Source organism: Bombyx mori, chromosome 24 (assembly GCF_030269925.1).
Source record: "Bombyx mori chromosome 24, ASM3026992v2".
Taxonomy (NCBI): Eukaryota; Metazoa; Arthropoda; class Insecta; order Lepidoptera; family Bombycidae; genus Bombyx; species Bombyx mori.
This window is the reverse complement of record NC_085130.1, coordinates 1,322,375-1,337,927: the sequence shown is the minus strand read 5'-3', so window position 1 is coordinate 1,337,927 and position 15,553 is coordinate 1,322,375. Positions and strand designations below refer to the sequence as shown.

Below are 15,553 nucleotides of genomic sequence, written 5' to 3'. Positions count from 1 at the left end.
CGCTATCAATCTGTATGCTTAAGACGAATTTTTTAACGTTCTCGATAGCGTAAAAGTTAACTTAATTGAGTCGTCTATTATCAAAGGTGGCAATCTGTACATTTGGACAAAAAATTTTTATTGATATGTCAATACAGATTTATTTGAATATAATCGTCTCCTTCAAAGAATACGGTTCAAAACCTGCATTAAATAAAGGTTAATAGTTAACCTGTTATTTATCTAAGATGTCGTTCCGAAGAGTTTTGTGACTGCCAATGGAATACAAAGTCAATAATTCGTTTTTCTGATTTACCAATCATTGTCCAAAAGTCAGATTGCCGCCTTTGATAATAGTCGACTCAATTAACTCAAATAAAACAAACATTTTCTTTTTTTTGTAATATTTCTTGTATTTAATGCAATATAATAACAGTCATAAACATGTTTCGTTGATTATAACAAGAAATATTGTTTTTTATTTATTTAATTGTTTATTATTCGAAGGAAAACATAAAATCATTATGAAATTAAGATAACGATATAAAAATAGTTATACTTTTTATAATAATATAATATAAAAATAGGCAGGCTCCGTATCGTTAAGCTGTGTGCACACTGGCGCGCGAAGACGCTGCGTCTACGGACGCGCGGGCCAGCCGCCGCGGCCAGCTGACAAATAACGCTTCCATTTTATAAGAAACAAAAAAAAATTAAACAAAAACAAAAAATATTTTAAACATTTTTGATCTACTCCGAAATATAAAGAGGTTCCTAATTCAATCGTAAATGATCAGACAATTGAAAAAAAACAACTAAAATAATTATAAGACGATATCATTATCTAATAGTTCACTGGAATAACGACTTATTGTGCTTATAGTAAATAATTATTGCGTCGAGTGCGTGATATGGCAATAGTCTTCTGAACATCCGAGCAAGATCGAAGGTCTGCTAATTAATAGCCTTTGCAGCAGGAACTTGATAAAAAAATTGTAATGGATAGTCTGATAGTTAAGTCACTAACATCGATTATAAGTGATAATTACTAACAAGACGTTATGGCTTTTTTTTGAAACTGAAATAAAGTATTAATTATAATAATAACTCTTATTATTGGGATTTTTTTTTTAATATAGTAACGCGTCATCATCACGCCGCCTCCTCCAGTACTTCTACGTAATAGTTTGGTAGGAGAAAAACGCATTGCTTGGCTGCTGAATTACTAAAGCATTATAATGACAGAAAATGATAAAAAGTAATGCATTTATCTATCTCTTTCTCTCGGACCTACTGCTTCATTGCAACAAGATGCTATCAACAAGTAATCAGCGTGTTTATATCCTTCAAAAAAAAAAACTCAACGCTCGGAGCGTCGGCTACCAATCAAATAATTTTAAACTCAAAACGTGTTAAACAAATAATACTGTTTATAGAAGCGTTTTTTTTTTTAAGAGAACGCAGCGTTTCTCATACGCCGTGTGCACTGGGCCTTATCGAATACGAACTTATCTAACAGGAACATCCATATTAAGTATACATGACGCGTTTGGTTCTTCTTCTTTTTTTCTTTCTTCTACTCGGGCTGTGGACAAGGAGTTCATGTTTAGATTCAATGGCAATGTTACTGACAAGGTCATCACGCGGAAGTGTCGCGCTGAGCTTACACTACGGCCGATATTAAGTGTGGCTTCAATATCAGACTTTGGTCCAGTTCAGTTCTAGTTTGAAGGCCGATGATGTAATGCAGAGTTTTCGACCTCAAGTGTCAAGACGGGCGACTGAATTAACTTTTTTATTGATGATGCCCATGGACCACACCAGAATTCAGCACTAGCTGGCACTTCAAAGATTAAAAATGGTAGTTTCGAAGCTGAAAGAAGTAAAATTGTGGTATTTCCACGTGCGAGTTTATGCCACTAGATAGATTGTAAGCAATTCTTCTACGTAGAAATGGCGGTAGAGCTATCGCTTCTATTGACTAACATTAGTCAGGGCTACTTCTCCGATAGTTAGAAGACATAATGAAAACTAAAATAATTGCATCTAATATAATTCCCATTTTAGTACTGAAGAATTTATTTCTGTTACTAAGGCGCCTGGATTGCCTTACTTCGCCTTCTTTGGTTTGTTAATGTATGTTTTAGTTCTCTTAGAGATATGATTCATTCTCAGTATTATCGGATTCGTCTTTCCCAGAGTCTACTAGATATTCCGGCGCCCTAGTAAGAAGATCGAAGAAAAATCGACACAATTACACCGGTGCCCTACGCGGCCGTAGGGCAACGGTGACCTACAGGGCAGTCGAAGGGTTATTTAAAATTTGAAGGCTGTGTGCTTAGTGCAAGTATTTTAAAGTTCTTGATCGCGTAAAAGTTATTTTAAATTTTTATGGAGTTAAAACAGCGCCCCTAGCGGCAAACGTAGGCAAATATGAGTTAGTTTTTATTTTATTTTATTTATTTTATTTATTTTATTTATTTTATTTATTTTATTTATTTTATTTATTTTATTTATTTTATTTATTTTATTTATTTTATTTTATTTATTTTATTTTATTTATTTTACTTATTATTACTTCATGCAAAATTTACTTTAGCGAACTTGATGCCTAAAGCATTTTCTACTAGTCAACCAAAGGTAGTGCAGAGTAAATAGTGGTAGGTGCAATGAAATTCATATTAAGTTACAAATACATACACAAAAAGCTTTTATTCTATCGAGAACGTTAATATACTCGCACTAAGCACACTGTGGCAGTAATCTTAATTCAATAGAAAGAATAGTGTTGAGAAACTTACTTTAGCGGGGTAGACGAATGTTTTAGCCTTCTCCGAGCCGAAAGCGTTTTCGGCTTGGCAAGTGTACTCGTCCATGTCGCTCCAGAGGAGGGAGGATATGACCAGCTCGCCCGAGCGAAGCACCTGCCAACAGAATCTGATGTTAGAGACAAAAAAAAAACTACTTAGAACGTAAATTTTGAAAACAGCGCCATCTGTGTTTCGGAAGACACAGTTTTGAAATCGAAATAGTGTAATTCTCGGCCGTCAGCTCGCGCTGTATCAACAGACCCAGATAGAGGCAATAAAATATTTTTAAAATATCCTACGTTTTGCCTTCGTAACTAAATATGTGTAGTTTAATTCAATTTAGAACGTTTATCGACATTTGTAAAAGTGCATTTTCGTCAATTAATTTAGGATTATTTATACTCTATTCCAATTACGAAGTCTCTTAATATGACACTTCTTAGAATGTAACTCTTAACGTATCGCATAATTCGAAATAATAATCATTTTTTGTTCACGGTCGTAAGCATCATTTAAAAAATACACAATCAATCTAAATCAGTATACAATTAATTCACACACAAAATAACATAGTAATAACATCTGTTAAATGGGACTTCGTAATTAGAATAGAAGCAATTTTACCTTCATGCGCGGGTTCTTTTCAATGGGCACATTCTGTCCGTTGAACCAGGTGATCTTGGGCTTGGGGTGTCCCTTGACGCGGCACGGGAGCACCACCCTGTTGCCGATGTTGTCCACGTAGGTGCTATAGGAGACCACGATGCGAGGCTTCAGCGGGAACAGCTTAGCGCGTTCCGAGAGCTCAGTAGCGCTATCTGTCGGCGAGTAGAATGTAACTGATAATGACATTTGATTAAAATATTTGCACGTAATTAGGTATGTTTATAAGATAATTTCTTTTTGAGAATGACGATGTATCACCTGTATTGTAGACCACAGTGCTGGCTCGCGCAGTCTTGGAGCTCGTGGTGGCGAGGCAGGTGTACACATCCTGAGAGGTCGTACGCGTCACTATGAGAGTTGAGGAAATTCTCGCAATAGATGTCGGGCTTGAGTCGATTAATTCGTTGGACTCGACGTCGTACTGTGAAAGAAAAAAAATTCGTTTTAGTTCCGCTTTGCAGCGACAGGTGGCGCTGTATTAAATATTTCAATTTGATTGGTCACCTCGTAGACTGGAGAGTCGTTCTTGAACCAGTGTACTGATGGTGCTGGAGATCCGGCAGCTTCGCAGGTCAACTCAATAGTGGTTCCGGGAGTATGTGCGTACGACGGTAGGGGGCCTTGCGTGATCGATAAATATTTATGAGATCCATCAGATTTTGCTTGCACTGAAAAATAACGAAAATCCAATTAATACAATTTGCAGACAAACGGCAAATTTATAATATTGATAATTTTTAGATGCCACAAAAAAAAATTAACGATATAATATCTTGACACAGACTATGTTTATTGTGAAAAATTAAAATCTATAGTTAGTTTTTGTTTTAAAAATAAAAATACTAAAAAATATACTAAAATCCTAAAGTAAAGATGCAAACATGCACAGATTTAGCTGAAGAATCTTATATTTATTTTGACTAAACCTTAAAACTTGAATTGTATTAAGCAAATCAATAATGTCAATATCACAGTGAGCAAATAAAGGAAACTGCAAAGGTTTTTCAAAGTTTACAGTTACTTAAAATTAGTTCAAATATTTTAAAAAAACCTTCCAATGAAACTCACCACCATTCTCAATACTGTTATCGATGTCCGAAAGCAGCTTAATGTGTTTATTCAAATGGGCGGACTGGCACGAGCCCAGCAGCGCCGCGACGGTGAATAGCAGAACTAAATGCATTCTGACTACTGCTCTATAATACTGATGAGATTCTCGAAGAAAGAATTCTGGAACAATCGAGAGAGAGAGAAAATTATAATTTTTTCACATCTGGTCGGAACGTGAGTGTAATTACAAAGGACATGGGCCATTTTCGGCCCAACTACTCGTGCTCTCAAGGATATTAATGAAGTATCTATAGAAAAAAAGATCAGATATAGGGTATTTTTTTATTGCTTAGATGTGTGGACGAGCTCACAACCCACCTGGTGTTAAGTGGTTACCGGAGCCCATAGATATCTACAACGTAAATGCGCCACCCACCTTGAGATATAAGTTCTAAGGTCTTAAGTATAGTTACAACGGCTGCCCCACCCTTCAAACCGAAACGCATGAAATAGGCGGTACCTACCCTTGCGGACTCACAAGACGTCCTACCACCAGTACATGGCAGTAAAAGGGTTAATTAGTTTCGCGAGTGGTGCAGAAATTGAAAACATTTTGATATACTTTAGTTCCTTAGTCGTGTTTAGGGCGGTACTACATCGGTATCTCTTACGAATGACTAGCAGGAGTGCACTGTGATGTTGATTTAAAAAAAAACTATCGAGAAACCTTTTGTTATTTTTTTTTGTTTGTGTCATCCATCGCATTTTTCCGTAATGATTCACGGCGCTGTTACTAAGCACGTGGGTCGTTTCAAAGCTACGACGGGAGTATGTTTGTTTGTTTCTTGTCGAGAACATTTTTTTTTGTTTTTTTTTGTTTATTGCTTAGATGGGTGGACGAGCTCACAGCCCACCTGGTGTTGTTAAGTGGTCACTGGAACCCATAGACATTTACGACGTAAATGCGCCACCCACCTTGAGGTATAAGTTCTAAGGTCTCAGTATAGTTACAACGACTGCCGCACCTTTCAAACCGAAACGCATTACTGCTTCACGGCAGAAATAAGCGGGTTGGTGGCACCTACCCGTGCGGACGCACATGAGGTCCTACCTAAGAACGTTTGATTATGACTGACTTCGGTTATTGCAAACGTCAATTTATCATGTTCCGATTTGTTTATTCTAAATAATCTAGTATCCCATCGGCTGAGTTAATAGTTCGGAAATTGAATTTACAATATCCGTATTTGAATTTGAAATCTTAGATTTTTTATTTTTGAAAAGTCTATACGCATCGTCGCTAAATCGACTAACAACTAAGCGCTAACAACAAACTCAAGTAGTTCTTATAAAAACATAATTCCTAATAGCAGCAATGGGAAGTTCTTGAAGATTAGATCACTTGAAGCTTTGAGAGAAAACCTCCTTCTGGAGTCTGTTCAAATAAATAATCTCACACTAAGAACTTGGTTATTGTTCGTAGAGGGGGAAGAGGTCGACCGAAGAAGATATGGATGGAGTGTGTGAATGGACGATATGAGAGAGAGAGGAGTGAGTGTTGAGATGACGGCTGATAGAAGAGAATGGAAGAGAAAAATTAGATGTACCGGCCCTACTAGAGTGGGGGATAAGGTGGGGAAAAAGAAGATAGAAGAGATCAAGAACTTGGTTATTAATTACTACCAGAGCAGACGAAAGAGAAGACCGTCTCGGAAATTTTTAAAGCACACGCAACTTTACAAAGCTTCGACCCTATTTGAAAAATACGCGAGTTTTGGGTATACGGAATTTTAATCTATATAATTATTACTCGCCCCGAATGAAACAACCCTGAGATATTGGCATTCGCTGTCTTTTACGTCATGAGAAAAGATTGTTGGTAATTTCGCCCCCAAAAGTATAAAAGTGAGCGATGAAGGGTATTTCTAAAAAATGAAGCCCAATACCACATATGTATGCTTCCGATTAGTAATGCAAACGTGTATTCGAGTTTTTTTTTCAAAGAGAAACACCCTTTTAAGTGAATTAGGGTTGACAGTTATATCAAAATTTTTGAAGGAAAGAAATTAACTAATTGCTATTTAACTAGTGTATTTTAAGCAGGACATCCTGATTCCGTACCGGACCGGACGTCTGGTAAGGAACTAAAGACATCACCAGCTCAAAACGGGTTCAATTGTTCTAAAATATTCAATACAGTTTGCTGGTGGTAGGACCTCTTGTGAGTCCGCGCGGGTGGGTACCACCGCCCTGCCTATTTCTGCCGTGAAGCAGTAATGGGTTTCGGTTTGAAGAGTGGGGTAGCCGTTTTAACTATGCTTGAGACCTTAGAACTTATATCTCAAGGTGGGTGGCGCATTTGCGTTGTGGATGTCTATGAGCTCCAGTAACCGCTTAACACCAGGTGGGCTGTGAGCTCGTCCATCCATCTAAGCAATAAAATAATAAAAAAAAACCTATGTATGTAACGGAATCTTTGAACATGATTTTGACCCCCTTCAAAACGTCGCTTCATTAACTCGAAATTTGGCATACTTATTAAGGACCGATGACAATTCAATATTGAAAAAAAAATAAAAATTGAAAAAGTTGAAATTCAACTAAAAAATGAAAAATAAGTAATAGTTTAAAAAACAAAAAAAAAATATGCTTCTTTTACAATAAAATTTTTTTTTCTTACACTACTTTTAATTCAAATTTATTAGAATTTATTTTCTATTTTTTAGTTGTATTTTCTATAAAAGCGTATTTTGTTAGTTTTTTTAAACTACATATTATTTATTCGTTTACTGACAAATGCAATTCTAAAAAATAATAAACGGACCTAGCTTCTTTTACGTAATCTCACTAACATGACAATAATAGAGAAAATTCAATATATGGATAATGAACCTGAAATTTGATATGTCAATCAAATACCAGTATTACTCAAAGATAATTATGTAGGTTTATTTTTCTCTTTTTATTTATTTATGAAGATTATGCGCGCGCGATACTTGCGAGCTTTCGTCTTAATTCCGCATTTGATTTCTATTAAAAGTTTTATTATTTAAAAAAAAAAAAAAGTATCTCCAAATTACTAAGATATTTGAATTACAAAAAATAATATACACGGAGTACGGTCAATAATAAAAAGATTTTAAATTAAATAATAATGTTTGATAAGCGCTAAATTAATTCTCGTATTGAACTGGACAACCTGAGAATTCACACAATATTTCCTAATTCGGTATTGACTAGAAATCTTATGGCTGGATATAGAAAATGAGATAAATTGTTAGTAAAAAATAGATTTTAAATTAAATAATAATGTTTGATAAGCGCTAAATTAATTCTCGTATTGAACTGGACAACCTGAGAATTCACACAATATTTCCTAATTCGGTATTGACTAGAAATCTTATGGCTGGATATAGAAAATGAGATAAATTGTTAGTAAAAAATAGATTTTAAATTAAATAATAAGGTTTGAGAAGCGTTTAAGTTTATTCTTGTATAGCACTGGACAACTATTGGGAATTCACAAAATATTTTCTAATTCAGTATTGAGTAGAAATCTCTTGGCTGGACATAGAAAGCGAAATGGAAGAATTAAAAGAAAATAATAAATACCTTTTTTCGCAAAATCGATTCGCAACTCGCTACGGTTCTCGGAGAACAGAATTAAATCTTCAATTACGTGTATCAGTTAGCCGGATGTTGCCCGGAACGGTGGCGGGAACGCAATGACCGGGTGCGTTCTGTATCGCCTTTATATAAGGGGACCGCGGTAGATTAGCGATTTCATGAAATTTAAAATTGAAAAACGCACGCAACTCCGTGTGCCGGGACGCCGCGAATTGGAGCTAGGGTTCAGCCGCGCTCGATATTATTTTATACTAGTGGTCGCGCAGTAGTCGAAATACGACTATAATTAATTGAAATTGTAAGTTTTTTACACTATTATGATTCTATTTTCAAAGACCATTATTAGTATTTTTATACTAATCACAAATTTCGCCAAGACTACACTATAGAAAAATATTAATAAAGACAAACAATATTTAATCTATTCTCAATTTGACCACAGACGTCAAGAACAAAAGTTTGACAATAAATAAATAGTATGCAAGCGTGTGTGCGTCTTACATGGTAGTGTGTGTAATGTTTTTTTTATTGATTTAATGTATCTTTGATGTATTATTTAAAAAAAATATTAGCGTTGTGCACTTCATCTCTATATTCTCTATAAGTGTAGAAAATTTCATATTCCTCCGTCCGCACAATTTTCGTAAAAAGGGATACAAAGTTTTTCCTTCATGTATGAAATAGATTATCGAACACTAAGCTTGTTACAGTTGTGTATCGAACATAGTAGTAATATTACCGGTAATATTTCCCAAGTTTTTATTTATTGATTGCATATATGGGTGGACGAGCTCACAGCTCACCTCGTGTTAATTGATTACCCGGATTGTACAACGACTGACCTACGCTGAAAATTGGAACTCATAATTGCCCTCATGTAGAAATACGATGAAAGGTCGTATCTGTTTTTCAGTCATTTATAACTAAATCTAGTAGTACTAGTAAGAAAGAGGAGAGAGTGTCACTATAAAAGTTTTTTTTTTTATTGTTTAGATGGGTGGACCAGCTCACAACCCACCACGTGTTAAATGATTACCGGAGCCCATAGACATTTACAACGTAAATGCGCCACCCACCTTGAGATATTAATTCTAAGGTCTCAGTACAGTTACAACGGCTGCCCCACCCTTCAAACCGAAACGCATTACTGCTTCACGGCAGAAATAGGCGGGGTGGTGGTACCTACCCGTGCGGATTCATAAGGGGTCTCACGACTCCGTGGTTTTAAGTTATAGAGCTTTCGAGCCGTGAAAGCTTCGCGGCCAATACCGACTGGTCAGTGGTCCCGACACGGACGGGCACACATTACACTCTCCTGCTAATAATTGCTATTAAAGATTCGATGATTCGATTCGGTCGTGAGCTGAATTCCGATGTTAGAAACAATCTCCTTCTTTTTCTCCACCTTATCCCACTAGGCGGGGTCGGCACAGCTAATTTTTCTCTTCCATTCTCTTCTATCAGCCGTCATTTCAAATTTTAACACTCACTCCTCTCTTTCTCTCTCTCATATCGTCATTCACACACTCCATCCATGTCTTCTTCGGTCGACCACTTCCTTCTTTACCTTGCATTACCATGATGTTAGAAACAATATGAAATTAAAATTTATAATCTATTTAATATGTATATGAAAAATTCATTAGGTATAGTAATATTGTTTCTAATTAAATTAGTTTTCGTAATACCTAACTGGTGGTAAATAGTATTGTGAAGTATGCACAATCCTTTATATTCTTACGGTAAAGCAAAACTTCGATTTGATTGGGAGTTACTTCAATCTCAAATTTGAAGATGTTGTGACTTATATGAGCTTTGGTTATTAACATCAGTCTACAGAGCTATAGGTATTTCTCTAATAGTTTTGTCAGGGCGGCTTCTGAAGCGCACCTACTGCTAGTAAGTACGTACGGGTTAGTAAGTACTAATACAACATTACTGGATAGCTTTCATTCCAATAAATTCGTGACTGCAACTTCGTATAACCATTTACTGTAATAAAAAAAATAAAAGGATTATTTTTGTTATCGATAAAAAACTTTTGTTAACATGGAACATCACTAATTGTTGAACTTAATTTTAATATACAGGACGTTAGATATGCAATAGTCTGGAAGTCGATAAGCGAATAATAAATATGTTATCGATATTTAAATAATTGATTTAATATAATTAATTTTAGTACCCGCCTGAGTGTCTTTTCAAAATTTTATTACTAAATGTCGGATAGCCGGTATTGAGAGCAGTGTGCTTTTAGTGCGAGTTTTTTAACGTTCTCGATAGCGTAAAAGTTAACTCAGATTTGTATGGAGTTACAAGTTTGCGTACGTTTGCCGCTAGGGGCGCTGTTCCAACTGCATACAAAATTTGAGTTAACTTTTACGCTATCGAGAACGTTAAAAAATCTCGCACTAAACTCACTGTTTGTAGGTCCACGGACAACGCCGCAACCGACTGAGATGTGGGACTAAAGGAACAACAGGACGGCGATGGAAAGAAATTTTGATATTTTGATAATGACACACACATCAGTTATTGTTAGTTCTTGGCATAAGGCATCTTTTAGGTTAGAGGTTTTAGCGTAATTATTTCTTTATAATTCAAACGTGAATATTAATTTCGACGGAACCCGTTGTGTGCACGCCGATACGCCCTTGCAGGGTTATTTTAGTCTCTTATTGTATGCATTGCATTTTCACTCGGTGGCGCGTTCGTTAAATATATTCTTATTACAATGTGTACTTAGGATATAGGTCCATACCTATATCCTATACTATACCAATATAGAATGGGTATATATATAGATATGGATATAGGCGTCGTGTTTTTTATTTCTTATTGAAAGATTACTGGTGGCCCAGAGGCCTTTCCATTTACACCAGGACATGTAGGCGAGGAAAGGGTCAGCCAGGAGGGATAGGATTTGCTAACAGCTGCCCGAGCGCCTCCGAAGGAGACCTAACAACTCAAGAGCAGCTGCTTCGTGGATGAATAAACTATCGGATCGGAATCGCAACCCGCTGAGAAGATCCGGCGAGAAACTCAGCGGGCTTATGCATGGGTTAGGTTGCACGTCGACGAGTACGGTTACCGAGGTCTCTACGCTTGCTCCTAGTGTCGAAGGGTCTAATGCCAGAGTTATTGGATCTGACATTAACATCTCTCGCGAGTGTTATGCATGCTTAAAACTAATCTCATTGTGAAGTTTAACTTGCGATAAAATTTGTAAAATAACGTTAAAAACGAAAGACAGGCCGCGATTAGTCACTTTTGAGGTACCTAGAATTTCTTTGTACATGTAAATGGACTCAGCAGACTGGGCTTCTTTTTTTTTTTTGGTCGGAGGAAATCGCCGGACTTCCACCCTCCTCTGAAGTTGGTGGGCGGAAGATGTCGGAGTTGAACCGACTAAAACCTCCTGTCGCTCAACGACCAACGTCCGAGCCTCTCATGAGACAGAACTCATGAAAAGGCAAAGGGGGGAGATTGAAGCGTTTAGTGCGGAGCACATCTCTCCCATCACCCTCCCCCTCGGGACGCCGGACTGGTGGCCGTCGGCGGCACGACCACCAGCCCTCTCGGTCGGCAGGCTATCCGGAGCCCGCCTAGATGATGCCGGTTACAATGGATTATCATACGGAATACCCTTGAGCAGACTGGGCTAGGATTAATGACGGTTACTAGCCTTTCAATCTATATAGAGTCAAACCTGGATAAGCGAGAGTTCAAGGGAGCACAATCTCATTCTCGCTTATAGAGGTTTCTCATTAACCCGAGTTTCTCGCTAATGCTCCCTCTAAATTTCGATTCGCGATTTTCCGCATTCAGATGCATTCACTATTTTAAGTTTATGACTTTAATGACAGTACTTTAATTTTCCGTTTTTACATGATGCAGAACAGAACTTTCCTTCGCAATTGATTAACGATAAACTGAGTAAGGCCGACAAACAGGACGGTACACAGGCACACGTGTCCATTCGAAAAGAATACGATAAAATAACAACGTTATTTAGTTCCACGAAATAGAATAGGTTCAATATTGACGAGAAAACAATTCAAAAACAATGATAGGAAGTTCCACGAAAGTTAAAAATGAGTCATAAAAAAGCAGATGTAAAATTTGTAATTTGTTTTGTCATTTGTTCCTCCTAAATAATATAAATAAATAAATAAAGCTCGGCTGTCGCTTATAGAGGTATATATAGGTAGCAGTCTCACTTACGGAGGTCCATGAGGAAAAAACGACTCTCTCTTACAGAGGTTTCTGTTTCTCGCTAATAGAGGTTTTGGGAGCTTAAAATGACGGGTCCTTGCTATTACTCTCACTTATAGAGTTTTCTTACTTATCCAGTTCTCACTTACCCAGGTTTGACTGTATATAAAAATGAATTGCTGTTCGTTAGTCTCGCTAAAACTCGAGAACGGCTGGACCGATTTGGCTAATTTTGGTATTGAATTATTTGCGGAAGTCCAGAGAAGGTTTAAAAGGTAGATAAAGGTAAAAATGCTCGGAGTTAAATAAAAATAACAATTTTGTTTTTCCATTGATGTGCCCCCCGTCGGACGTATTCCTTTTGTTTGTTTTAAGTTTATTTTATACAAAAGTTTAGGTCTTTTATTTATCGACTGAGGCAATACGAAGTCGGTCGGGTCAGCTAGTTAAAATATAGAATTTTCTAGACAACACAGTCACTGAGATACGAACGAAACCCTCTCGTATAGTTACGTCAGGTCAAAGTTCTCTTCGGGAAACAATGACACAAATTGTTTCCATTAACCAATTGCGCGAAAGAGCCGTATTACGCGATCTGCAACATTGTATCTGACGTGACAGCTCTGATTGAGCGTCACTTTAGTTTCATTAATCGCATCGTACGGAATAAGACTACGGTACCGCGAATAGCGTTTGGCGAGAGGAAAACGACGCCAGCACGGTTCGTTCAACTTTAAAATGGGCCCGCATGTGCTCCAGTCGCGATTTATTTTTTATTGCTCAGACGGGTGGACGACCTCACAGCCCACCTGGTGTTAAGTGGTTATCGGAGCCCATAGACATCTACAACGTAAATGCCGCCGGAGTAGAGTTCATCCATACTACCTGGAGCCACTGCGGTCATCCACAGTGCGTTTCCAGAGATCTTTTTTGCCACGTACCATCCGGCTATGGAATGAGCTCCCCTCCACGCTGTTTCCCGAGCGCTATGACATGTCCTTCTTCAAACGAGGCTTGTGGAGAGTATTAAGCGGTAGGTGGCGGATTGGCTCTGCCCCTGGCATTGCTGAAGTCCATGGGCGACGGTAAACACTCACCATCAGGTGGGCCGTATGCTCATCTGCCTACAAGGGCTCGACGAGCGAATTAATCCACAGACACAGCCCACTGAGTTTCTCGCCGTATCTTCTGAGTGGGTCGCGTTTCCGATCCGGTGGTAGATTCTGCGAAGCACTGCTCTTGCTAGGGTCAGTGTTAGCATCACTCCGGTTTGAGTCCCGTGAGCTCACCTACTAGTTAAGGTTACACTGAAATAGCCTCTCAAGGCTATCAGCTTAGGTACGAAAAAAATATTCCTTGCCTGTTACGAATGTATCTACCACTTAACTGGAGTCCCGACATGATGAGAAACTCAGATGAGAAACTCAACGGCACATAATATTGAAACTTAGATTTTCCTCAACCGGATTTCTCACAACTTATTATTATGTTTATTTCTGGAAAACGACAGAAGTTTCACAATGTATTCGTCGTAACAGTGAACGATTATCTTAACAGAGCAACAACATTTTTGTAGTCATATCGTATTATCGCATTAAAAGTGTACAATTTCCAAAAATATTCGAAATTGAGTTAATATGCGGAATTATTTGCTATCACCAGTATTTTTCTCATGAATACCGTCAAAAGAGCGTAGTTTAGTTTTAGTTTTTTTTTTTAGTTAACCTATGTTTTGACTACTATTAACAAAATTAATACATAATTTTATCTTGCTTTAAAAGAAAGATAATGTAACTGGTAAAAAATAAAAAATAAATGTTGCAAAGATGATTAATATTGAAAACATCACATGTTAAACCTTTAAAACACTCTCCTGTAAAATTAGTAAGTTTTGAGATTATACAGTTTTAATGCGAGAAGACGCTGTGTCGTCGAGCTCACGATCCACCCGTGGCTAACACTGAACTTCATGCATTGCGTCATTCAGTACTTTGTGGCATTAACAGACGACATTGTGATAGAAATTCGTGGAAGCTTATACATATGTACGTACTAACATTAAAATATACGTTTTTATTACGCTTTTATTAGCTTCAGACGTATGTATGTAACGGAATCTTTGGACATGATTTTGACCCCCTTCAAAACGTCGGATTGACTCGAAATTTGGTATGCTTATTAAAGACCGATGACAATTCAATATTTAAAAAAAATGAAAAAATTGAAATTCAACTAAAAAATTTAAAATAAATAATAGTTTAAAAAAACTAACAAAATACGAATAAAATCTAAACACTATTTTTAATTCAAATTTATTAAAATTTATTTTCTATTTTTTAGTTGGATTTTCTATAAAAGCGTATTTTATTAGTTTTTTTAAACTATTATTTTTTATTGCTTTAGTTGGACGTGCAACCTCACCTTCCTTAAGAGAGTTCGTTGTTAGCTGAATCTAAATACCGCTCTTAACTTGACATGAGCTTTTTTTTAAAGGGATTTTATGACCTGGTAACTAAGACCTTTAAGTCATGCCTTATTTTAATTTATATTCTTATTTTGATGAAAAATGATAATATGGAGTGAAATGAAATGAAGATTATTAATTTGAGACATTAATCAACTGGGATGAAATAAAATAAGATGATATGGGATGAAATATAATCTCAGTAAAATAGTGGTCCTTTACTGAGATTTTTTCAGTGGACTTTTTGGAGGATCCCGAGAAGCTACGTCCAGTGGCTTTGATTTGTTTTCCCACATTTGTGCACTTTCACAGATATTAAACAGTTAATAAACCGCCGTTATTACACATTTAAACGTGAAGAAACTCTAAATAGACCAAATAAACAAATCACAGAACTTCACTCCTCGATGGCATGGAGGATAGCCTGAACGGTAATCTGTTCAATATTCGAATTCAAAACGAAGGAGGATACGCAATAATGGATCATAATAGAAACGCGGTCTCTGTAAATGTATTCTCGTCTGCGCCAAAATCCGAGGCTTCATACATTATTAATAATGTAACTATTTTTAATATTTTTGAGGCCTAGTTTTTTCGACGACGAATAAGTTGAATATGAATAAAACGGTTTTTTAATAAAATATCTATATTATTCGGTATTCGGGATTAAAGCCACAGACATTTAGAATTCGAAAACAAATAAAAATGCAGACTATAATTTTTTGTCATACTTGCTACACTC

At 36.7% G+C, this 15,553-nt stretch overlaps 1 protein-coding gene across 7 annotated transcripts in view; it reads right to left on the bottom strand.

Moving 5' to 3' along the window:
• Nucleotides 1-366: 366 nt before the first annotated feature.
• LOC733013 (insulin-related peptide binding protein) overlaps nt 367-15,553 on the bottom strand; it is a 77,141-nt gene continuing 61,954 nt past the window's right edge. For 2 of the 7 annotated variants that reach the window (XM_038019655.2, XM_062675540.1), the window contains exons 2-7: nt 4,524-4,685; nt 3,960-4,123; nt 3,714-3,876; nt 3,414-3,607; nt 2,781-2,903; nt 367-1,564 (exon numbers count right to left, since the gene is read on the bottom strand). In XM_038019655.2, coding sequence (XP_037875583.1) covers nt 1,556-1,564; nt 2,781-2,903; nt 3,414-3,607; nt 3,714-3,876; nt 3,960-4,123; nt 4,524-4,638 — 768 coding nt within the window. In that variant the 5' untranslated portion in view covers nt 4,639-4,685 and the 3' untranslated portion in view covers nt 367-1,555. 7 annotated transcript variants of the gene reach the window in all.